Here is a 23,836-nt window from a genome sequence, read left to right on the forward strand (position 1 = left end):
CTATCTATCTGTAGACTCGGGGTGGCTAACAACAATGATAAAATCAGCATGTGACAATCCAATAATAAAACAACTAAAAACCCTTATTATGTCTCCCCTGGCCCTTCTCTTTGCTAGACTATGCCCAGACTTCTGTCCCTCCCAAGAATGTAACACAACGCCCAGTTTGTACGCAGTTTTTTACTTCAACAATACTACACTTCTGCACTTATATTCTACTAGTTTTTCTCATCATTCCTATCACCCTTTTCCTCCCACTTAGGACTGTATGACTGTAACTTGTTGCTTGTATCCTAAGATTTTTATTAATATTGATTGTTTCTTCATTGCTTATTTGACCCCTATGACAATCATTAAGTGTTGTACCACATGATTCTTGACAAATGTCTCTTTTTCTTTTATGTACGCTGAGAGCATATGCACCAAGACAAATTCCTTGTGTGTCCAATCACACTTGGCCAATAAATAATTCTATTCTATTCTACTCTATTCTGGTCACAATTCAAAGTGTTGGTTATGACCTATAAAGCCCTTCATGGCATCGGGCCAGAATATCTCCGGGATCGCCTTCTGCCACACGAATCCCAGCAGCCGGTTAGGTCCCACAGAGTTGGCCTTCTCCGGGTCCCATCGACTAAAAAATGTCAGCTGGTGGGACCCAGGGAAAGAGCCTTCTCTGTGGCGGCCTCGACCCTCTGGAACCAGCTCTCCCCGGAGATCAGAATTGCCCCCACCCTCCTTGCTTTTCGTAAAACTCCTTAAAGCCAGCCTCTACCGTCAGGCATGGGGGAACTGAGACATCTCCCCTTGCCTATGTAGTTTTATGTATGGTATATTTGTGTGTATGCTTTTTAAATAATGGGGCTTTTAGACTTTTAATATTAGATTTGTTATTTTAGACTTTTAATATTAGATTTGTTACTGTATATTGTTTTATCACTGCTGTGAGCCGCCCTGAGTCTGCGGAGAGGGGCGGCATACAAATCTAATAGATAGATAGATAGATAGATAGATAGATAGATAGATGGATGGATGGATGGATGGATGGATGGATGGATGGATAGATAGATGATAGATAGATATAGATAGATAAGATAGATAGATATATAGATAAGATAGATAGATAGATAAGATAGATAGATAGATAAGATAGATAGATAAGATAGATAGATATCTAGATAGATAAGATAGATAGATAGATAGATAGATAAGATAGATAGATAAGATAGATAGATGATAGATAGATAAGATAGATAGATGATAGATAGATAGATAAGATAGATAAGATAGATAGATATATAGATAGATAAGATAGATATATAGATAGATAAGATAGATAAGATAGATAGATAAGATAGATAGATAGATAGATAGATAGATAGATAGATAGATAAGATAGATAGATAAGATAGATAGATAGATAGATAGATAGATAAATTCCATTCCATTCTATTCTAATAAAACGTCTTAGTAATGACTATGTGCAACATGAGGAAAAGGGTGGCATAGAAATCTAATTAATAAATAATAAATAAATAAAAATACCAAAAAAAAGAGAGAGAGAAATCTACCTGTACATGGTCATAGGTTGGGAATTACCTGTGTAGGAGAAGTCAAAACCACCCAATTCATCCAGGCTCTTATGGGAGTGACGTACCTGGTCCCAGGGCTGCTGGGGATCGCGCCGAAGGGAAGGCTGGCTTGGGAGGATTCGGCTTGAACGGCTGCAGGCGGCTCTGTTGGATAGGAGATTCGCCGGAATTGCTTGCCCCACCCTCGCCTCCAGATGGGGGGGTTTCCGAGGGCGCCCCCTCAAGGCTAGACAGGGAAGCCGCTGACTGCAAGGAAAACAGAATATCCAAAGCGATCAGGAGGGGGAAAAGTTGACTATTTGCGCTGGAACGGAATGCGCCTGTTGCGGTCCTATTTGGACCGGGAGTCATTGCTCACAGTCACTCATGCTCTCATCACCTCGAGGCTCCACTACTGTAATGCTCTCCACATGGGGCTACCTTTGAAAAGTGTTCGGAAACTCCAGATCGTGCAGAATGCAGCTGCGAGAGCAATCATGGGCTTCTCTAAGTATGCCCATATCACTCCAACACTCCGCAGTCTGCATTGGTTGCCGATCAGTTTCCAGTCACAATTCAAAGTGTTGGTTATGACCTATAAAGCCCTTCATGGCACCGGACCAGAATATCTCCGGGACCGCCTTCTGCCGCACGAATCCCAGCGACCAGTTAGGTCCCACAGAATTGGCCTTCTCCGGGTCCCGTTGACTAAACAATGTCGTCTGGCGGGACCCAGGGGAAGAGCCTTCTCTGTGGTGGCTCCGACCCTCTGGAACCAGCTCCCCCCAGAGATTAGGATTGCCCCCACTCTCCTTGCCTTTCGTAAACTCCTTAAAACCCACCTCTGCCGTCAAGCATGGGGGAATAGAAACATCTCCCCCTTGCCCATGTTGTTTTGGTGTATGATTGTGTGCTTGTTTTTTATATACAGTGATCCCCCGTTTATTGCGTCCCCAACCATTGCGAACAGGGTACTTCGCTATTTTTCAACCCGGAAGTCAAAATACCATCTACGCATGCGTGCCCGTGGGCACGCATGCGTAGATGGCAACCGGGAGATCAGCTGCTGGGCGGCTTCCCTGAGTCTTCCCCCTCTTGTTGGCGTCAGCGAGGAGTTTCCCCACCGCCCACGCAAACTCCTCGCTGCCGCCCGCCCTTCGCCCGCCCACGCCGTTCATTCTCGCCGCACGGGCCTGTCCACGCTGTCTCTTGGCGCTTTCGAGCTGAGTCCGGGAGCGAGTTCGCTCCCGGACTCAGCACGAAAGCGCCGAGAGACAGCGCCAAGGAACGGGCCTGTCCACGCTGTCTCTCGGCGCTTTCCAGCTGAGTCGGGGAGCGAGTTCGCTCCCGGACTCAGCACGAAAGCGCCGAGAGACAGCGCCAAGGAACGGGCCTGTCCACGCTGTCTCTCGGCGCTTTCCAGCTGAGTCGGGGAGCGAGTTCGCTCCCGGACTCAGCACGAAAGCGCCGAGAGACAGCGCCAAGGAACGGGCCTGTCCACGCTGTCTCTCGGCGCTTTCCAGCTGAGTCGGGGAGCGAGTTCGCTCCCGGACTCAGCACGAAAGCGCCGAGAGACAGCGCCAAGGAACGGGCCTGTCCACGCTGTCTCTCGGCGCTTTCCAGCTGAGTCGGGGAGCGAGTTCGCTCCCGGACTCAGCACGAAAGCGCCGAGAGACAGCGCCAAGGAACGGGCCTGTCCACGCTGTCTCTCGGCGCTTTCCAGCTGAGTCGGGGAGCGAGTTCGCTCCCGGACTCAGCACGAAAGCGCCGAGAGACAGCGCCAAGGAACGGGCCTGTCCACGCTGTCTCTCGGCGCTTTCGAGCTGAGTCCGGGAGCGAATTCGCTCCCGGACTCAGCTCGAAAACGCCGAGAGACAGCGCCCCCCGGACCCCCAACCCGGGTTTGGGGGGCTGCTAGGAAGCCCCCCATGCCGGCGGCAAACAGCCGCGCCGCCCCCAATCTTCGGCTCCTCGCTAGCGCTGTGGGAGTAAAAACACCATCTGCACATGCGCAGAAGGTGTTTTTACTTCCGCATCGCTACTTCGCGAAAACCCGCTCGTTGCGGGGGCTCCTGGAACGGAACCCTCGCAACGAGCGGGGGATCACTGTATATTGGAGTTGCTTTTATGAATTTTTTAACATAAAACTGTAATTAGATTGGTAAATATTAGATTTGTCACTATGTACTGTGTTTGCCATTTTTGTGAGCCGCCCCGAGTCTGCGGAGAGGGGCGGCATATAAATCCAATAAATCTAATCTAATCTAATCTGTTTGCTGAGGACATCGTGAAAAGATCCGTTGAAAATCTCTATCTCAGGGGTGTCAGCCAGGGAAGGGCTGCTCGTCTTCGGCGCTATCGGTGTGCTCTCTGAGACCGGCACGGGCCAATTTTAATAGGAAAGTGAACACAAGAACAAGGGGGCATCATCTGAGGTTAGTTGGGGGAAAAGATCAGAAGCAAGAGAAAATATCATTTTACTGAAAGAGTAGTACAGTGGTACCTCGAGATACGAGTTTAATTCGTTCCGGACCTGGGCTCTTAAGTCGAGCAGCTCTTATCTCGAACGACTTTTCCCCATAGGAATTAATGTAAATAATTTTAATTGGTTCCAGCCCTCAAAAAACTCACAAAGTTAGTCTAAATTATGCAGAAAGACATGTTTTTAATGAAGAAATGTACATGTACATATAAATGAATAATGAAGTTTCTTTCACTTAACTTGTAAACTTTCTTAAACTTTTAAATTTACATATGTTCAACTTCTCTGCCACCCAATCTTGTAGGACAGAGGTCCCCAACCCTTTTTGCACCAGGGACCGGCTTTAAGCGATCAAGAGAGGAATGGGTGAATGAATGGACGGAGGGTGGGAAGGAAGGAAGGAAAGAGGGAAGGGACAGGAACAGAGGAAGGAAGCAAGGAAACTTATGAAAGGGGAGAGTAAGAGAGGAATGAGTGAAGGGAGGGAGGGAGGGAAGAAGGTGGGAAGGAGAAAGAAAAGAAGAAATAGAGGAAGGGAAGGTAAAAGAGAGAAAGAAAAAGAGCAAGAAAGAAAGCTGCAAGCACCCCCCCGAGCCCCCCAGGCCGGCTGCAACCTTTTAAAACACGCGCGCCGCTTCGCAGCTGTCTCCTGAAGCCGAACGCGGAAGTTAGCGTTTGGCTTCAGGAGACAGCTCCTTGGCACTTGTATCTCGAATTTGGGCTTGTAAGTAGAACAAAAATATCTCTCCCCTCCCAGCTCTTATCTCGAGTTGCTCTTAAGTAGAGCAGCTCTTATGTCGGGGTTCCACTGTAGATGCTTGGAACAAACTTCCTGCCATCAAACTTCTAATAGGGTTGGGTGTTTGTTTGATAGGGATTTTCTGTCTTTTGCTGTGAGTTGTATTGTGTTGGGGTATATGGGTTTGTGCATTGAAGGGAGGCTCGGCCAATCTCATTGTACTCACACTGTACTCAGACAATAATAAAGGTTTGAATCTTGAATCTGAATTTCAGTTGTTCTCTACTTTTATGGCTACCAATATATGCATTTTAAAAGACCAGTTCTAGTTATACTTTGGAACTGGTGACTCAGTTGCAACGTTTAGGAAAAATAAAAATTGAGTACATTTCTTGGCCAGCCTATTGAAAGTCTGTTCCAAAGTGGCTGGAAGCATTTTTATGACAATTCTGGAAGTTTTCCAAGTTGAGTTTGGAACCGTTCCAATCCAAAACCCTTAAAATAGTATCCGAATCCTTCCACTACTCAGTCAAAACAATCCTCTCCAAATGTTTAACAGTAGTTTGCTTTCAACCTATTTAGCCCATCTGTAATACATACATACATACATACTTACGTACGTACGTACGTACGTACGTACATACATACACACACACACTGCTCAAAAAAATAAAGGGACCACTTAAGAAACACAATATAACTCCAAGTAAATCAAACTTCTGTGAAATCAAACCGTCCACTTAGGAAGCAACACTGACAATCAATTTCACACGCTGTTGTGCACATTCAACTTTGTACAGAACGAAGTATTCACTGAGAATATTTCATTCATTCAGATCTAGGATGTGTTAGTTGAGTGTTCCCTTTATATCTTTTGAGCAGTATACATACATGCATATACATTTCGAAGTCCTCTTTAGGGGCAAATGAATGGAAAATTCATAGCAGGACCTGAATAGGTATTTCTTAACTTAATGTAGATTTTAGGCCAAATTCTCCACGATCACAATGTCTGGTGTGTTATGCTTCAGAATTCGGTCAGTCTGAAGTCGGAAGTCCCACAGTAGTTTTGCTTGCTCATTTCCGACCACTTTTTCGGGCTTATGATCCCACCAGTTCTTTGCCACTGGTAAATGGTAGTTCTGGCACAAGTTCCAGTGGATCATCTGTGCCACAGCATCGTGTCTATGCTTGTAGTCAGTCTGTGCAATCTTTTTGCAGCAGCTGAGTATGTGATCGATTGTTTCATCTGTTTCTTTACAGAGTCTGCACTTTGGATCATCTGTTGATTTTTCAATTCTGGCTTTGACAACATTTGTTCTAATGGCCTGTTCTTGTGCCGCCAGTATTAGTCCTTCTGTCTCCTTTTTGAGTGTTCCACTTGTAAGCCATGACCAGGTCTTTTCTTTATCCACTTTGCCTTCAATCTTCTCCAAGAACTGTCCATGCAATGCTTTGTTCTGCCACCCTACTGGCCTTCCCAAAAGCTGCAAAGACCTGGTTTTCCCGACAGATCTGGGCCATTGATCAGATGGCACGCCATCAAGATCTGACCAGGAAAGATACACATGGTTTTTTAGCTGTTTTGGTTGTTAATTGTGGGTTTTAAATTATTTTATACTGGTTTTTATGGGATTTTATATTGCATTTCATGTCTATTTGGCCCAGAGTCCTCTAGGAGTAGGGTGGTAGATTGATAGATTGCCAGACAGACAGACAAATAAAATGAATGTAACGGAAGGCAGGGTTTTTTTTCATCCAAAGCAATACTCACGCTAAGTTTTGGCTGGGCTAACCTAAGGTCCATTCCTTCACCAAGCTGCCTCAGCTTCTCAGCTGGGTCCAGAGCTTCTACAAGATCCATTTCTGCACCTTCAAAGCCCAAACCCTTTCGTTTCAGAGTCTGCAAAAATTTAAACACATTATTAATATACATGTCAAAACCAAACAAATATAATTCCATTAAATAAGGCCATTTGAATTACATGTCCAATTTGTGTTTGGCTAAAAAAGTTGATCTTTGATTTATTACTGCAATTAGTAGTCCTTAAGTGGGTCGCCATGTGACACCTGATTTTTATGATCTTTTATGCAGCGGTCATTAAGTAAATGTGGTTGTTGTTAAGTAAATGCCGCAGTCATTGAGTTACGACTACCTGTGTTCCCCAATGGATAGAAAGCATTTTTCAAAATTTACAACATTATTTCAACAGAATAACAGAATTGGAAGGGACCTTGGAGGTCTTTTAGTCCAGGGGTCACCAACCTTTTGGACCTCCGGGACCCCTAAATTCATAATTTTAAATCCCTCGAACCACTAAGATGATCTGCTTAAAGACCGGCTGGGTGGGTGTGGCTAGGTGGTCATGTGACTCGGTGGGCTCGATGTCACTCATGTTGAGGGTGCTTCGCCAGCCTCTACTTGTCCCTCCCCTCCCAGCCACTCTTCGCCTCCCCGCCCGGCCTCTTTACGGCCCAACAGGAAGCAGTTGGTGGACCTAAGCAGCCACCATGCGAAAGAGTTGGCAAAACAGCTCAAATTGGATTTGACCAGTAGTGGATTGAATCGCTACGGGCCGCACCACAGCTCTGGATAGGATTGAGCAGTGTGGTCGGCCAGTAGGAAAAGCAAGTAGGATGCTTGGCTGCATAGCTAGAGGTATAACAAGCAGGAAGAGGGAGATTGTGATCCCGCTGTATAGAGCGCTGGTGAGACCCCATTTGGAGTACTGTGTTCAGTTCTGGAGACCTCACCTACAAAAAGATATTGACAAAATTGAACGGGTCCAAAGACGGGCTACAAGAATGGTGGAAGGTCTTAAGCATAAAACGTATCAGGAAAGACTTCATGAACTCAATCTGTATAGTCTGGAGGACAGAAGGAAAAGGGGAGACATGATCGAAACATTTAAATATGTTAAAGGGTTAAATAAAGGTAAATGTTTTTAATAGGAAAGTGAACACAAGAACAAGGGGACACAATCTGAAGTTAGTTGGAGGAAAGATCAAAAGCAACGTGAGAAAATATTATTTCACTGAAAGAGTAGTAGATCCTTGGAACAAACTTCCAGCAGACGTGGTTGGTAAATCCACAGTCACTGAATTTAAACATGCCTGGGATAAACATAGATCCATCCTAAGATAAAATACAGGAAATAGTATAAGGGGAGACTAGATGGACCATGTGGTCTTTTTCTGCCGTCAGTCTTCTATGTTTCTATGTTTCTATGTTTCTATGTTTCTATGTTTCTATGTTTCTATCTATCTATCTATCTATCTATCTATCTATCTATCTATCTATCTATCTATCTAATTAATTATTTAGTTATTTAATTATATTTATGTATTTGTCAAACAATTACAGGATGTTAATTTGTACAAATAAAACATTAGATAAGTACAGTGATCCTTCGTTTTTCGCGGGGGATGCGTTCCCATATCACCCGCGAAAAATGAAAAACCGCAAAGCAGAGACGCTATATTTACAACGTAAATATAACATTAAAAACGTAAAAAGCATGGCACCCCCCCACACCGATGCCACTCACACCTCTACCGCCTGCCCCTCGTCCAGTCCTCCTTTTCAACCTATGCCTTAAACCAAGAGAGAAGGGGAGGAGACGTGTTTAGGGAGGGCCCCCTCGTCCTAGTATTGTGTGGCAGAGAAAATAATTTTTCTCTACCCACCTTTTCTATCCCATGCATGATTTTATACACTTCGATCAAGTCACCCCTTCAACGCCGTCTTTCAAGGCTGAAGAGACCAAGGAGTTGCAATCTGGTTTCATAAGGGAGGGGCTCCATTCCCTTGATCATTCTTGTTTCCCATTTTTTGTACCTTTTCCAGTTCCATTATATCCATTATATGATAATGATAATTATATGATTATGAGTATTGCCCACAAGATCATATGCTGCAACGTCCTACCGGTCAATGACTACTTTAGCTTCAACCGCAACAACACAAGAGCACGCAACAGATTCAAACTTAATATGAACCGCTCCAAACTTGACTGTAAAAAATATGATTTCAACAATCGAGTTATCGAAGCATGGAACTCATTACCGGACTCAATAGTGCCAACCCCTAACCCCCAACATTTCTCCCTTAGACTCTCCACGATTGACCTCTCCAGGTTCCTAAGAGGCCAGTAAGGGGCATACATAAGAGCACTGGTGTGCCTTTCGTCCCCTGTCCAATTGTCTTTCCTTTCTCTCACTTATCATATATATTTTCTTTCTTTCATTTTATTTTATTTTATCTCTCCTCTAAGTTCACTTTTACCCTTATATATATTACTACCATAGTTCCCTCTAAGCTGAGCAGTGAGCAATCGTTCACTTAAAAATCATCATCAACTCAGAGTTTTCCAAACCTGCCCAGAAGCCGAGAGGGAAAGAGTGAGAGCGAAGGAGAGAGAGAGGAAGAGAGAGAAACAGATAGAAAAAAGAGAGGAAGGAAAAGAGAAAGAAAAAGAATGGGAGTAAGGAAGAGAGAAAGAAAATCAAAATCTAGTTTGAAACTAGCTCAACTATTTAAGTGGCATTTTGATATTGACAGAGTTGCCCTATTATGAGCTCACTGTTATAGACACACAGTACAGTATTTTATTTTGAAATTCTCTGAGGCAAAACAGGGTGGGTTTTTAATTTGTTTGTTTGTTTATTTATTTATTTATTATTTTGGTGCCACCCAGTCCCGAAGGGACTGCCGCTCAGACACTATACTTTTACGCCCACCCCCCAAAAGAATTAGAGGGAACACTGATTACTACATGTCTATTTTTCTTCCTATGTATTTGTGTATTGGACAAATGAATGAATGAATGAATGAATGAAGTAAGTAAGTTAAGTAAGTAAGTAAGTAAGTAAGTAAGTAAGTAAGTAAGTAAGTAAATCCTTCCATTCCCCACTATCCAGTCAGAACTGAAGAAGCATCTTGGCTGAGAAGCAAAACATCTTCAGAAGAAAAAAAAAAAACCAAGGAGGTCCAGTTGCCTGTTGGAAAAAAAGCCCTGTTGGGGACTGAATTTTAGGAGCCCCTCCCCCTCGTGTTTTACCTCCAGAATATCTGTGTTGGTCCGGCTCTCGTGGGGCTCACTGTACTCGGTGTACTTCAAGAGAACCTTGTCCATGTCTGTGCTGGCATACTGGAAGAGCCGGTTGGTGCTGTTGAAAATGATCAGGGCAATCTCGCAGTCACAAAGGACGCTCAACTCGTAGGCCTTCTTCATCAACCCGAACTTCCTCTTGGTGAACGTGACCTAAAAACGGCAGGAGACACAAAACGCAGGAAAATCCTTGACTTGCAACCAGAATCGAGCCCCAAATTTGTGTTGCTGAGCGAGACACACACATATATATGTGTTAACAACTCATGTATCCCAGCAGCCAGTTAGGTCTCACAGAGTCAGCCTTCTCCAGGTCCAGTTGGCGAGGAAATGTCGACTGGCGGGGCCTAGGGGAAGAGCCTTCTCTGTGGTGGCCCCGGTCCTCTGGAACGAACTCCCTCCAGAGATACGTACCACCCCCTCTCTCCTAGTCTTTCGTAAACCTTTGAAAACCTACTGCTCCGAGTCCTCGGAGAGGGGTGGCATACAAATCTAATAAATAATAATAATAATAATAATAATAATAATAATAATTATTATTATTATTATTATTATTACCTTTGCCGGTGGGCATGGGGGCCGTGAGGGATGAGACTGTCTCCAGCCAATACGAGATATGATTGGATTGGATGAATGGGTGTGAGTGTACATGCAGTCTTTTAAAATGTTCTAGTAAATTGTCATATTTTATTGTTATTAGACTTCTTATATAGAATAGAAGAATAGAATAGAATAGAATTTTATTGGCCAAGTGTGATTGGACACACAAGGAATTTGTCTTGGTGCATATGCTCTCAACGTACATAAAATAAAATATACATTTGTCAAGAATCATGTGGTACAACACTTAATGATTGTCATAGGGGTCAAATAAGCAATGAAGAAGCAATATTAATAAAAATCTTAGGGTATACGCAACAAGTTACAGTCATACAGTCAACATGGGAGGAAATGGGTGATAGGAATGATGAGGAAAACTAGTAGAATAGAAGTGCAGATTTAGTAGAAAGTCTGACAGTGTTGAGGGAATTATTTGTTTAGTAGAGTGATGGCGTTCGGGAAAAAACTTATATATATATTGTTATATTTAATGTTGTATACTGCCCTGAGTTGCCTCGAGAAGGGCGGCATAGAAATCTAATAAATAAATCAAAGAAATAAATAAATCAAAGAAATAAATAAATCAAAGAAATAAATAAATAAAATAAATAAATAAATAAATAAATAAATAAAATAAATAAATAAATAAATAAAATAAAAAATAAAATAAATAAAATAAATAAAATAAATAAATAAATAAAAAATAAAAAAAATAAAAAAAATAAAAAAAAATAAATAAAAAATAAAATAAAAAATAAAATAAAAAATAAAAAATAAATAAAATAAATAAAATAAATAAAATAAATAAAATAAATAAAATAAATAAAATAAATAAAATAAATAAAATAAATAAATAAAATAAAATAAATAAAATAAATAAAATAAATGAGTTTGGCGGCATTTTATGAACCAGCTGTTAAGTGAACCCGCTGCAGCACTCTTAAAGTTAGTAACACAATTGTTGGGAGTGAATGTGTCCCCCCCATTGATTTCGCTGGTCTGAAGGTCGCAAAAGGGGAATCACATGACCCCGAGAAGCTGCAACTGTCAGGCCAGGAGGGTGGGGGCGATGCGGATCTCCAGAGGTAATTGGTGCCAGAGAGCCGGAGCCACCACAGAGAAGGCCCTCCCCCGCGGTCCCACCAAATGGCACCGTTTGGCCGACGGGACCTGGAGAAGACCGACCCTGGCTAAGCCAGGCTGCTGACAGTTGTTGACATGAATGCCACTCCTGCCCCAAGAAATGTCTGGTTCTTGAGTTCACTCCCGAAGACAAAATAACTCTGAGAACTGAAAAGGGTGTAGATTGAGATGTGTCTCATTTTATCCCCAAACGATCCTGTGAGAAAGCTGGACTAAGAAAAGAAAAAAAAAGTATTACCCAAAGTCACTTCATGTTTGTGGTTAGGTGGGTGGAGTGCAGGGTTCCTTTAATGACTCAGCAATTTTAATTTTTTCCCCTTTCTGATCAAACTCTTTATCTTCTTTATCTTTCCTCTCTTCACTTTTTCCTTTTCACCTTTCCCTTTTTTCCTTCCTCTCTTCTTTTCTCCCTCTCTCCCTTTCTTCCTCTTGTTTCCTCCTTCCTTCCTCCCTTCCTCCCTTCCTCCTTCCCCTCCTTCCTTCCTTCCTCTTTCCATCCTTCTTCTCTCTCTCCCCCTTCCTTCCTTCCTTCTCCTCTTTCTTCCTTCCTCTCTCCCCCTTCCTTCATCCCTTCTCCTCTTTCTTCCTTCCTCTCTCCCCCTTCCTTCATCCCTTCTCCTCTTCCTTCCTTCCTCTCTCCCCCTTCCTTCATCCCTTCTCCTCTTCCTTCCTTCACCCCCTCCTTCCCATCTTCCTTCCTTCCTTCTTCTCTCCCCCTTCGTTCCTTCCTCCTTCCTGCCTCTCTATCCCCTCTTCCCCTCTTGCTTCCTTCCTCTCTTCCCCTTCCTTCCCCTTTTCCTTCCTTCCTTCCTTTCTTCCTTCTTTTCTTCCTCTCTCCCCCTTCCTTCCCTTTTTCCTTCCTTCCTTCCCCTTTTCCTTCCTTCTTCTCTCCCCCTTCCTTCATCCCTTCTCCTCTTCCTTCCTTCCTCTCTCCCCCTTACTTACTTCATCCCTTCTCCTCTTCCTTCCTTCATCCCTTCTCCTCTTCCTTCCTTCCTCTCTCCCCCTTACTTACTCCATCCCTTCTCCTCTTCCTTCCTTCCTCTCTCCCCCTTCCTTCATCCCTTCTCCTCTTCCTTCCTTCTTCTCCCCCCCTTCCTTCATCCCTTCTCCTCTTCCTTCCTTCATCCCTTCTCCTCTTCCTTCCTTCCTTCCCCCTTCCTTCCTTCCTCTCTCCCCCTTCCTTCATCCCTTCTCCTCTTCCTTCCTTCCTTCCTCTCCCCCCCTTCCTTCATCCCTTCTCCTCTTCCTTCCTTCTTCTCTCCCCCTTCCTTCATCCCTTCTCCTCTTCCTTCCTTCCTCTCTCCCCCTTCCTTCATCCCTTCTCCTCTTCCTTCCTTCCCCCTTCCTTCCTTCCTCTCTCCCCCTTCCTTCATCCCTTCTCCTCTTCCTTCCTTCTCTCCCCCTTCATCCCTTCTCCTCTTCCTTCCTTCCCTCCCCCTTCCTTCCTCCCTCTCTTCCCCTTCCTTCCTTCCTCTCTCCCCCTTCCTTCCCTTTTTCTTTCCTTCCTTCCTCCTTCCCTCCCTCCCCCTGCTTTAAGATGGTCATCTGTCAGCCACTTCACTTTTTCAATGGCTATTTCAATTTTTAAAATCTCCGTAGGGTGGCCACAGATGACGGGAGCTGTAGTCCACGGCAGAAAAATCTGGTCAGAGCACCATCCGGTTGCTAGTCACCTTCTGCTTTAGAGGCACTTACCTGCCGGTTCCTTTGGTCCAAGATTCGGCTAATCTGTATCTTTTTTCGGCCCATTGCAGCCCGGGAAGGTTGGAGGGCAGGATGGAACAGCTTCCCTAAGATTGGTGGGGAGACAAAGGGGGGAGAGTTATTTGTGTATTCACCAGGTTTTACACGGGCAAAACCAGATTTGAAGTCAGAGTTTGAATCTGGTTCCAAACCAGCTTCATCATCACAGCTTCTGCTCTGAATCTGGAGGTTTTTTCACATTTTATGGAAATCCAAGGGGTATTTTTAGCTGTTGCATGAACTACTGATCCTAAAGGGGGGGAGAAAGGAGTCACGTAGCAACAACGCTCGTTTCAAATCGCTTCAAAACCATGATTGCAAAAGTCAGTCTGTAACCTGGGATTGCTCCAACTCTGGAGGCACCAGACCAATAAAACCTCCTCATTCTGACCTACTGCTCACAACAAACCTCAGCAGCAGCAGCAGTCACTTTTTCCATTCCTCTGCCATCCATAAAACATGATTTTCAGTGGGCTGGCGTTAAAATGAGTGAGTGCTGCAGGCTTTTAAAAAGCACTGCCTTAAAAAAAGGCTGCCAACTGGCAGTGATCATTGCTCTATCCCAGGCTCCTCTTATCACCATCCCACCCAACTACCGACCAACAAAGTCAATAGCAGAATCTGGATTTGCTTAACAACTGCAATTGATTCACTTAACAACTGCAATGATTCATCTAACAACTGTGGCGAACAGGGCCATGAAATGAGTCGAGAATCACTTGTTTAGCAACAGAAATGTTGGATTTAATTATTTAATTTAATTTAGTTTAATTTAATTATTAATTTTACAAATGTGACATACAAGACAAAGGGGAAAAAACATATATAAAAACATATACTGTATATACAACATTTGGGAAATGAAAGTTTCCCCACTTTTTGGGGGGGATATTTGATCAGAGAATTACACTTCTTTTACATAATATTAATTTTTGAATTCTTTTATTTGACGTGTTGCTTTGCATAAATTTTTATTTATTTATTTATTTTAGCCAATCATAAAATTTTGCCCATGTTTTATAGTAATCTGATTCTTCTTTTCCCTCTATTCTTTTGGATAGCCTGTCCATCTCCGCACAGTCTAGTATTTTTTTAATTATTATGTTTTCTTCCGGTATTTTATCTGTTTTCCACTGTTGGGCATATACTATTCTGGCAGCTGTTACCGTGTTTCCCCGAAAGTAAGACAGTGTCTTACTTTCTTTTTACCCCCAAAAGCCCCACGACGTCTTACTTCGGGGTATTTCTTACATTGGAGGCGAGGGGCGCGCGGGGAGCTGCCGGAAAGGAGGCGGGCGAAGGAAGGCGCAGCTCCGGCCGCTCGCCTCGGAGCCGGTCGGCCCGCGCGCCCCTCGCCTACGCCTCGCCGCGGCGCCACCGCCTCTTCCCTTGCCGAGGCTCGGCTGCAAGCGGCCAGCGAGGCCGACCGGCTCCGAGGCGAGCGGCCGGAGCTGCGCCCTCCTTCGCCCGCCTCCTTTCCGGCGGGCGAAGGAGGGCGCAGCTCCGGCCGCTCGCCTCGGAGCCGGTCGGCCTCACTGGCCGCTTGCAGCCGAGCCTCGGCAGGGGAAGAGGCGGTGGCGCCGCGGCGAGGCGAAGGCGAGGGGCGCGCGGGGAGCTGCCGGAAAGGAGGCGGGCGAAGGAGGGCACAGCTCCGGCCGCTCGCCTCGGAGCCGGTCGGCCTCGCTGGCGGCTTGCAGCCGAGCCTTGGCAGGGGAAGAGGCGGTGGCGCCACAGCGAGGCGAAGGCGAAGGGCGCGCGGGGAGCTGCCGGAAAAGAGGCGGGCGAAGGAGGGCGCAGCTCCGGCCGCTCGCCTCGGAGCCGGTCGGCCTCGCTGGCGGCTTGCAGCCGAGCCTTGGCAGGGGAAGAGGCGGTGGCGCCGCGGCGAGGCGAAGGCGAGGGGCGCGCGGGGAGCTGCCGGAAAGGAGGCGGGCGAAGGAGGGCACAGCTCCAGCCGCTCGCCTCGGAGCCGGTCGGCCTCGCTGGCGGCTTGCAGCCGAGCCTTGGCAGGGGAAGAGGCGGTGGCGCCGCGGCGAGGCGAAGGCGAGGGGCGCGCGGGGAGCTGCCGGAAAGGAGGCGGGCGAAGGAGGGCACAGCTCCGGCCGCTCGCCTCGGAGCCGGTCGGCCTCGCTGGCGGCTTGCAGCCGAGCCTTGGCAGGGGAAGAGGCGGTGGCGCCGCGGCGAGGCGAAGGCGAGGGGCGCGCGGGGAGCTGCCGGAAAAGAGGCGGGCGAAGGAGGGCGCAGCTCCAGCCGCTCGCCTCGGAGCCGGTCGGCCTCGCCGGCCGCTTGCAGCCGAGCCTCGGCAGGGGAAGAGCCGGTGGCAGCGCGGCGAGGCGAGGGACGCGCGGGGAGCTTGGAAGCGATGTCATCGAGCTCCCCCCCCGGCAATACCCCCGTGTTTCCCCGAAAGTAAGACATATGTCTTACTTTCGGGGTACGGCTTATATTAGCCGACCCCCCTGAAACCCCCGATACGTCTTACAATCGGGGGTGTCTTACTATCGGGGAAACACGGTAGTATATGTATAACTAGGTATCTTACTTCTTTTTCTATTTTTTATTAAAAATACCTAATTTAATTTAATTTAATTTAATTTAATTTAATTTAATTTAATGGACTTGCCATATTTTTCACAGTATAAATGCACCTTTTTCCTCTCTAAAAGAGGCTGATAATTTGGGTGAATTTTATACTCTGAATGTAGCTTTTTCTCCCCCAAGTTTTTCCCCCAGCCCTAACTAGGTGCCAAAGATCTTCCCAGCTATTATCTTGCGGGTTCTTTCATTGTTACTCTCTGCGAAGAATGTTTTCCAACCCCTGAGTCTTTGCAGGGGTTTTTTCATAGCTCTAACTTGCTCTGGATAAGTTTCTTTCCAGCCCTAACCAGATTTTAACGATATTCCCAGCTCTTACTGCTTGCAAGCTCTTCCATTGTTACTCTCTACGAAGAATGTTTTCAAAGCCCTAAGTCTTTGCAGGTTTTTATTCATTGCTCTACTTGCTTCAAATGTTTCTTTCCAGCCCTAACCAGGTACTAACAATGTTCCCAGCTCTTACTGGCTTGCAAGCTCTTTCATTGTTACTCCCTCCAAACAAGGTTTTTTTTAAAGCTCTAACCAGAGGATAAAGTAATGTGCTGAAACTGACCAGACTAAGGAAACTAGTCAGATGAATATCTGATAAGAAGATTATTTTCCCTATTTTTCTACCCCAAAATTAAGGTGCGTCTTATATTCCGAAAAATACGGTATATGCCGCCCAATCTAGTGGGACTCAGGCGGCTATTTGTGGTCAATTGTGGTCATAGGTGGGGGACTAGCTGTATACTATAAATATTACTATGCAGGTAGTCCTTGACTTACAACAGTTCATTCAGTGACCGTTCGAAGTGACGATGGGCCTGAAAAAAAGCAACATGTGCCCATTTTTTACAATTACGCCCTTACGATCACGTGATCAAAATGCGGATGCTTGGCAACGGGTTCCTATTTGTGACCACGCCCCTCGGGGGAAGCCAGATTCACTTAACAACCACCCTAGTAAATTATCAACTGCAGTGATTCGCTTGCTTAACAACGGAGGCAAGAAAAGTCGTAAAACGGAACCAAACCCATTTAACAAATGTCTCTCTGTTCACAAGTATCTTGGTAGGCTCAATTGTGGCCCTATGTTGAGGACTACCTGCATTACATTTTCTTTCTTTTTAAAAAAAATACAGAATATAATCTTTATTTGATATTTAAGACAAAAAAGAATGTAGTACAGTGGTACCTCGACATACGAGTTTAATTCGTTCCAGACCCGATCTCGTAAGTAGATCAACTCGTATCTCCAAAGAATTTTCCCCATATGAATTAATGTAAATAATTCTAATTGGTTCCAGCCCTCAAAAAAGTCCCAAAGTTAGCCTAAATTATGAAAAAAGACCTCACCTACAAAAAGATATTGACAAAATTGAACGGGTCCAAAGACAGCTACAAGAATGGTGGAAGGTCTTAAGCATAAAACGTATCAGGAAAGACTTAATGAACTCAATCTGTATAGTCTGGAGGACAGAAGGAAAAGGGGGGACATGATCGAAACATTTAAATATGTTAAAGGGTTAAATAAGGTCCAGGAGGGAAGTGTTTTTGATAGGAAAGTGAACACAAGAACAAGTGGACACAATCTGAAGATAGTTGGGGGAAAGATCAAAAGCAACATGAGAAAATATTATTTCACTGAAAGAGTAGTAGATCCTTGGAACAAACTTCCAGCAGACGTAGTAGATAAATCCACAGTAACTGAATTTAAACATGCCTGGGATAAACATATATAAATCCTAAGATAAAATACAGAAAATAGTATAAGGGCAGACTAGATGGACCATGAGGTCTTTTTCTGCCATCAGACTTCTATGTTTTTAATTAATAAATGTACATGCAACATGTATAAATAAACAATAAAGTAAATAATGAAAAGCGAAATGTACAAAATACAATAACAAAATGTATAAAACGCGGTACAGTAACCTTACCTTGGCGACAGACGAGTGTGGCTGTGTACTGTAGGAGCACGGCTGAGGAGGAGGGAGCGAGGGGAGGGAGGACAAGTTGGCTGCGAGGAGTTAGACTACGTAAACAACACTTTCTTAAACTATCACAAACGTAAACAAAACAACAATTATCATCCTCTTCTTCTTCTCAGTGGCCTTTCCACTTGCGGATACTTTTTTGGGACCCATGATGCACACAAAAAGTGCAGATTAAAATGTACACTCTAAACACTGACACGACCGAGACGAGACTTTGTTTTGCGCGCTAACACGTGCGAATGGCCGAGATAACTGGAAGCAAGGGAATTCTGGGTCAGAGAGGCAATGTGCCAACTAGTAGTAGCATCCTGAAGCTCGGCTCATATCCCGAATTTGGGGTTGGGTGTCGAACAGAAATTTCGCTCGTGTCGTGGCTCGTAACTTGGAATACTCGCGTTTGGAGCAGCTCGTATCTGGAGGTACCACTGTACATGGTATAACGGTATAACAATAATATCAAGTATAGAAAAGAGAAGGGGGAAGGAAAAAAAAGAAAAGGAAGGAAAATTAGAGAGAATCAATGAGGGAGAAAAGAATGAATTGAGGATAGGGGGATATGGGAAAGGGGGAAGAAAAAAAAGAAAGGGGTGTCACTCAACTACAGGCTGGCACATTAGTATTATACGACCAGTGGTTTCAAATAGGTAGTAGGTGTAGATATTCTCTTAATTAAATTTGTTAGGATAATAGTACATAGTGGGTAAAAAAAAATTGGCATATCAATAACAATAGCAGTAACAATTAAGTACAGTGATGCCTCGTCTTACAAATGCCTCATCATACAAACTTTTTGAGATACAAACCCGGGGTTTAAGATTTTTTTGCCTCTTCTTACAAACTATTTTCACCTTACAAACCCACCGCCACTGCTGGGATGCCCCGTCTCTGGACTTCCGTTGCCAGCGAAGCACCCGTTTTTCCCCTCCCAGCAAGGGGAGCCTCAGTGAAATCGCAGCATCGCAAAAACACAGAGGTCCGGAGTTGGGGTTTTGAGGACTTCAGTGTTTTTCCGATGCTGTGATTTCACTGATGCTCCCTTCGCTGGGAAACCCCACCTCTGGACTTCTGTTGCCAGCGAAGCACCCGTTTTTGCGATGCTGGGATTCCCCTGCTGAGATTCCCCTGCAGCATCATAAAAACACAGAAGTCCGGAGGTGGGGTTTCCCATGGAGGGGAGCCTCAGGGGAATCCCAGCAGCACAAAAACGGGCGCTTCGGCTGGCAAAAGGGGTGAATTTTGGGCTTGCACGCATTAATCGCTTTTCCATTGATTCCTATGGGAAACATTGTTTCGTCTTACAAACTTCTCACCTTAAGAACCTCATCCCGGAACCAATTAGGTTTGTAAGACAAGGTATCACTGTACTATAATTATTTTATGCTTATATTCAGTAATATACCATTGATTAAAATTCATGCATCGATTCCAATTTGTTATTGTGCTTGTTTTGTCTTTGTAGTCAGTATCAAGGGTTACATTCATAAAATTTGGTAATAATGCTCAGGTTGTCATGACCAATGCTTTTTTGTGGCAGAAATTACGAAGATATTTCCTTTGGATTTCATGTTGACGGTGGGGATTTTATTAAATTTTTTTTTGTTCTTCTTTGATAATGGTTAAATATTTTTTTGGGGGGGGGGATAGCCAATAAATTTCAACATCTAAGAATCCAGCCCCTAATGGCCCCCACGGAGAATCCAAAATCAGCTCTTGTCGGACTTTTGAGGACTTTTCCCGTTCACGTTGGTGAATTCCAAGCACTGGTGTTATTTTCATTTCTCTGCCCTGTTGTTTTTGCTCTCTTATCTTCCGCCTTCTTAAGCATCTCGGATTATATTTAGCTGATCAGGACTAATTTTAAAGAGATGGAAGGAAACGGTGACCAACTTCCCATGACCCCAACGCGGAGGGCTTGATGTGTCATCACCCACGCAGGGCACCAAAAGGTGCATTCAAGAGGGACGTTGGTCCAAGGACCGGGATGGGAAGGGGAAATTGAAAAAAAAATATATAATTCCCATGGGGAGGGCCCTTCCCCTGGCTGGCCTGTTCCCAGACAGAAAACATTTATTTTGCAAAAGGCATCCATCTTCCTTCTTTAGAAGCAGTCACAGTAATTTACAGACAGGGCACCACTGGTTGGAAACTGAGGCAGACTAGAGCAGTGTTTCCCAACCATGGCAACTTGAAGATACAGTGATACCTCATCTTACAAACGCCTTGTCATACAAACTTTTCGAGACACAAACCCAGGGTTTAAGATTTTTTTGCCTCTTCTTACAAACTATTTTCACCTTACAAACCCACCACTGCCGCTGGGATACCTCGCTTCCGGACTTCTGTTGCCAGCGAAGCACCCGTTTTTGTGCTGCTGGGATTCCCCTGAGGCTCCCCTCCATGGGAAACCCCACCTCCGGACCTCCGTGTTTTTGTGATGCTGCAGGGAAATCCCAGCAGGGGAATCCCAGCAGTGCAAAACCGGGTGCTTCGCTGGCAACGGAAGTCCGGAGGTGGGGTTTCCCAGCGAGGGGAGCCTCAGTGAAACCGCAGCATTGCAAAAACACAGAGGTTCAGAGGTGGGGTTTTGAGGACTTCGGTGTTTTTGCGATGTTGTGATTTCACTGATGCTCGCTTCGCTGGGAAACCCCACCTCTGGACTTCCTTTGCCAGCGAAGTGCTCGTTTTTGCAATGCTGGGATTCCCCTGCTGGGATTCCCCTGCAGCATGGAAAAAACACGGAAGTCCAGAGGTGGGGTTTTCCATGGAGGGGAGCCTCAGGGGAATCCCAGCAGCGCAAAAACAGGCGCTTCGGCTGACAAAAGGGGTGAATTTTGGGCTTGCACGCATTAATCGCTTTTCCATTGATTCCTATAGGAAACATTGTTTCGTCTTACAAACTTTGCATCTTAAGAACCTCGTCCCGGAACCAATTAAGTTTGTAAGACAAGGTATCACTGTATTTGGACTTCAATTCCCAGAATTCTGGGAGTTGAAGTCCAGATAGCTTCAAGTTGCCAAGGTTGGGAAACACTGGATTAGAGGATGGCAACAAGGACCGGCAATTTCATGCGGGAGTAGTTTTCCGCTGCCTCAGAGATGGAAAACACTACATATGTGTTTGTGTCTTTTTTTTTAAAAAAAATGCACCTCCCCACTCCAATGTCTTTTTTTGTTTTGGTAAAAAAAACACATTTTTTTTCCTTTTGGAGTTTTGCATTGTAACTTTTTGAACAACGATAAAAAGTTGACAGCAAAAATGAACTTCAAGTCAGCTGTTTTGTAATGTAAAATGTAATGTAAGTGTAATGTAAACTAATCTACAGGCTCCAACCACTAGGATATCACCCCTAATCCAGAAACATCCACTAATCAGCATACATCAATTGCATCAATTACTCAAGGTGTTACCCCACCAACTAACCAGGAAGTTTCAACACAGCTTGCAGCAGCTGAGACAGCACTCCACACCCACCCACCCACCAGTATTTATAGAGGGGAAGGCAGCTCAGACCATGCTTTGCTTGCCCTAGCACAAAGCCAAAGGCACTAGTCTGAAGATGACGAGTGGGACCTCATCGAAATGTTGCCAGGAATCTCTGAAACTTACACAGGAAGAAACCCGAATATGCCAAGACCTTCATACCTGTACCCGTGAAAATCTATGAATATATATGGTATGTTTTTTCTGTTGGATCACCCTGGTATATTGAAGGAACGTCACAGCTACTTTTTGCCTCTAGGCCCAACCCAGGGCCATTTCAAGGCAGTTAATTTATTCATAGCCAACAAACTATGTTCTGTATGTGTCACATGTTTTTGCTGAATTTTTAAAATTAAGGGAGACTAGGATAGCGCTATTTCGGCCTTGTTCTGGCCTTATCAGCTAGCCATATCCTTACTGGGATTTGATCCTCGGGCCCCTAGGATCAAACTAACTGCCTTGAAATGGCCCTGGATTGGGCCTACAGGCAAAAAGGAGCTGTGACGTTCCTTCAATATACCAGGGTGATCCGACATAAAAAACATATAGCCCCTCCCTGGTACAGAGCTGAAAGGATCAGGTCTGGTGGCTCAGCTGTTAATTCTCTGCCTTACAAGGCAGAAGCTGTCAGATCAAATCCCAGTAAGGGTGTGGCTAGCTGATGAGGCCAGAATAAGGCCGAAATGGTGCCATCCTAGTCTCCCTTAATTTTAAAATTTCGGCCAAAAACATGTGATATATATATAAATATATCACATGGTTTTTGCTGAATAGTATGTATATATACTATGTATGTATGTATGTATGTATGTATGTATGTATGCTTTTATACACACACACACATAGTGATATTTATATATCATTTATAACTATATCTGGAACTCGCATTTTTAGGGAAATTCTTGATAAATATATGTACACAAAAATGAAAACAACAAAAGAATGAAAAAAGATAATGCAACTAAATAAACCAGTGATTTATAAGCATTCCAGAGGCTACAGCCCTCTAAATCATAATTTGTTAGAGCAATTGATTATCTCATTTTAAAGGGATTATGAATTACTGGCAAACATAAGCTAAAAATAAGGCAACACTATGGAAAACGCTGAATGCAACTGAACACAATTACTAAGAATCGATTCTGAGTTAGCTATCTAATAAAATTGAAATACACATTGCAATTTTCAAGTCTTTCTCTAAAGCGGTGTTTCTCATCGTTGGCAGCCTTCAGTTGTGCAGACTTCCACACATTGAAGTCCATATATTTGGACTTCAAGGTTGACAAACACTACTCGACTTTATTGGAACTGTGCTGCAAAAGCTGACCAACAGATGGCAGCAAAGAGAGAAGGAAAAATCCTATCTTTCAGCTTCCATCTAGTGGGCATCTACCTTTCTGCAGACTTTATGTCATAGGTCTAGTTCCACCCACCCCTTAAAATGGAGAGCCTGGCATGTCCTTTTTCAGCAATCCTGATCAGCAAAGCAGAACCTGTTCTGATGCTTTTAAAACAGGGCTGTCTGAAAACAGAAAGACAACAATCCTCAATCTGAGTATTGTATTGGCAGTTCTGTGTTAGCAAAAACTTCAGAAGAGAAGGATTTAGGGGTAGTGATTTCTGACAGTCTCAAAATGGGTGAGCAGTGTGGTCGGGCAGTAGGAAAAGCAAGTAGGATGCTTGGCTGCATAGCTAGAGGTATAACAAGCAGGAAGAGGGAGATTGTGATCCTGCTATATAGAGCGCTGGTGAGACCACATTTGGAATACTGTGTTCAGTTCTGGAGACCTCACTTACAAAAAGATATTGACAAAATTGAACGGGTCCAAAGACGGGCTACAAGAATGGTGGAAGGTCTTAAGCATAAAATGTATCAGGAAAGACTTCATGAACTCAATCTGTATAGTCTGGAGGACAGAAGGGAAAGGGGGGACGTGATCGAAACATTTAAATATGTTAAAATATTTAAAATAAGGTTCAGGAGGGAAGTGTTTTTAGTAGGAAAGTGAACACAAGAACAAGGGGATACAATCTGAAGTTAGTTGGGGGAAAGATTAAAAGCAACGTGAGAAAATATTATTTCACTGAAAGAGTAGTAGATCCTTGGAACAAACTTCCCGCAGGCGTGGTTGGTAAATCCACAGTAACTGAATTTAAACATGCATGGGATAAACATACTGTATATCCATTGTAAGATAAAATACAGGAAATAGTATAAGGGCAAACATATGGACCATGAGGTCTTTTTCTGCCATCAATCTTCTATCTTTCTATGTGTCTACCAGAAGCAACATGAGAAAATATTATTTTACTGAAAGAGTAGTAGATGCTTGGAACAAACTTCCAGCAGACGTGGTTGGTAAATCCACAGGAACTGAATTTAAACATGCCT

At 44.3% G+C, this 23,836-nt stretch overlaps 1 protein-coding gene across 1 annotated transcript in view; it reads right to left on the reverse strand.

The window, feature by feature from the left end:
* The window catches only part of MEF2B (myocyte enhancer factor 2B), an 83,064-nt gene that overhangs the window by 9,095 nt on the left and 50,133 nt on the right, over nucleotides 1–23,836 (reverse strand). Inside the window, exons 2-5 of the mRNA XM_070746300.1 lie at nucleotides 13,345–13,439; nucleotides 9,853–10,056; nucleotides 6,567–6,695; nucleotides 1,658–1,838 (exon numbers count right to left, since the gene is read on the reverse strand). Coding sequence (XP_070602401.1) covers nucleotides 1,658–1,838; nucleotides 6,567–6,695; nucleotides 9,853–10,056; nucleotides 13,345–13,398 — 568 coding nt within the window. The 5' untranslated portion in view covers nucleotides 13,399–13,439. The remainder of the gene's footprint in view (nucleotides 1–1,657; nucleotides 1,839–6,566; nucleotides 6,696–9,852; nucleotides 10,057–13,344; nucleotides 13,440–23,836) is intronic.

This window comes from Erythrolamprus reginae, chromosome 1 (assembly GCF_031021105.1).
Source record: "Erythrolamprus reginae isolate rEryReg1 chromosome 1, rEryReg1.hap1, whole genome shotgun sequence".
Taxonomy (NCBI): domain Eukaryota; kingdom Metazoa; phylum Chordata; class Lepidosauria; order Squamata; family Dipsadidae; genus Erythrolamprus; species Erythrolamprus reginae.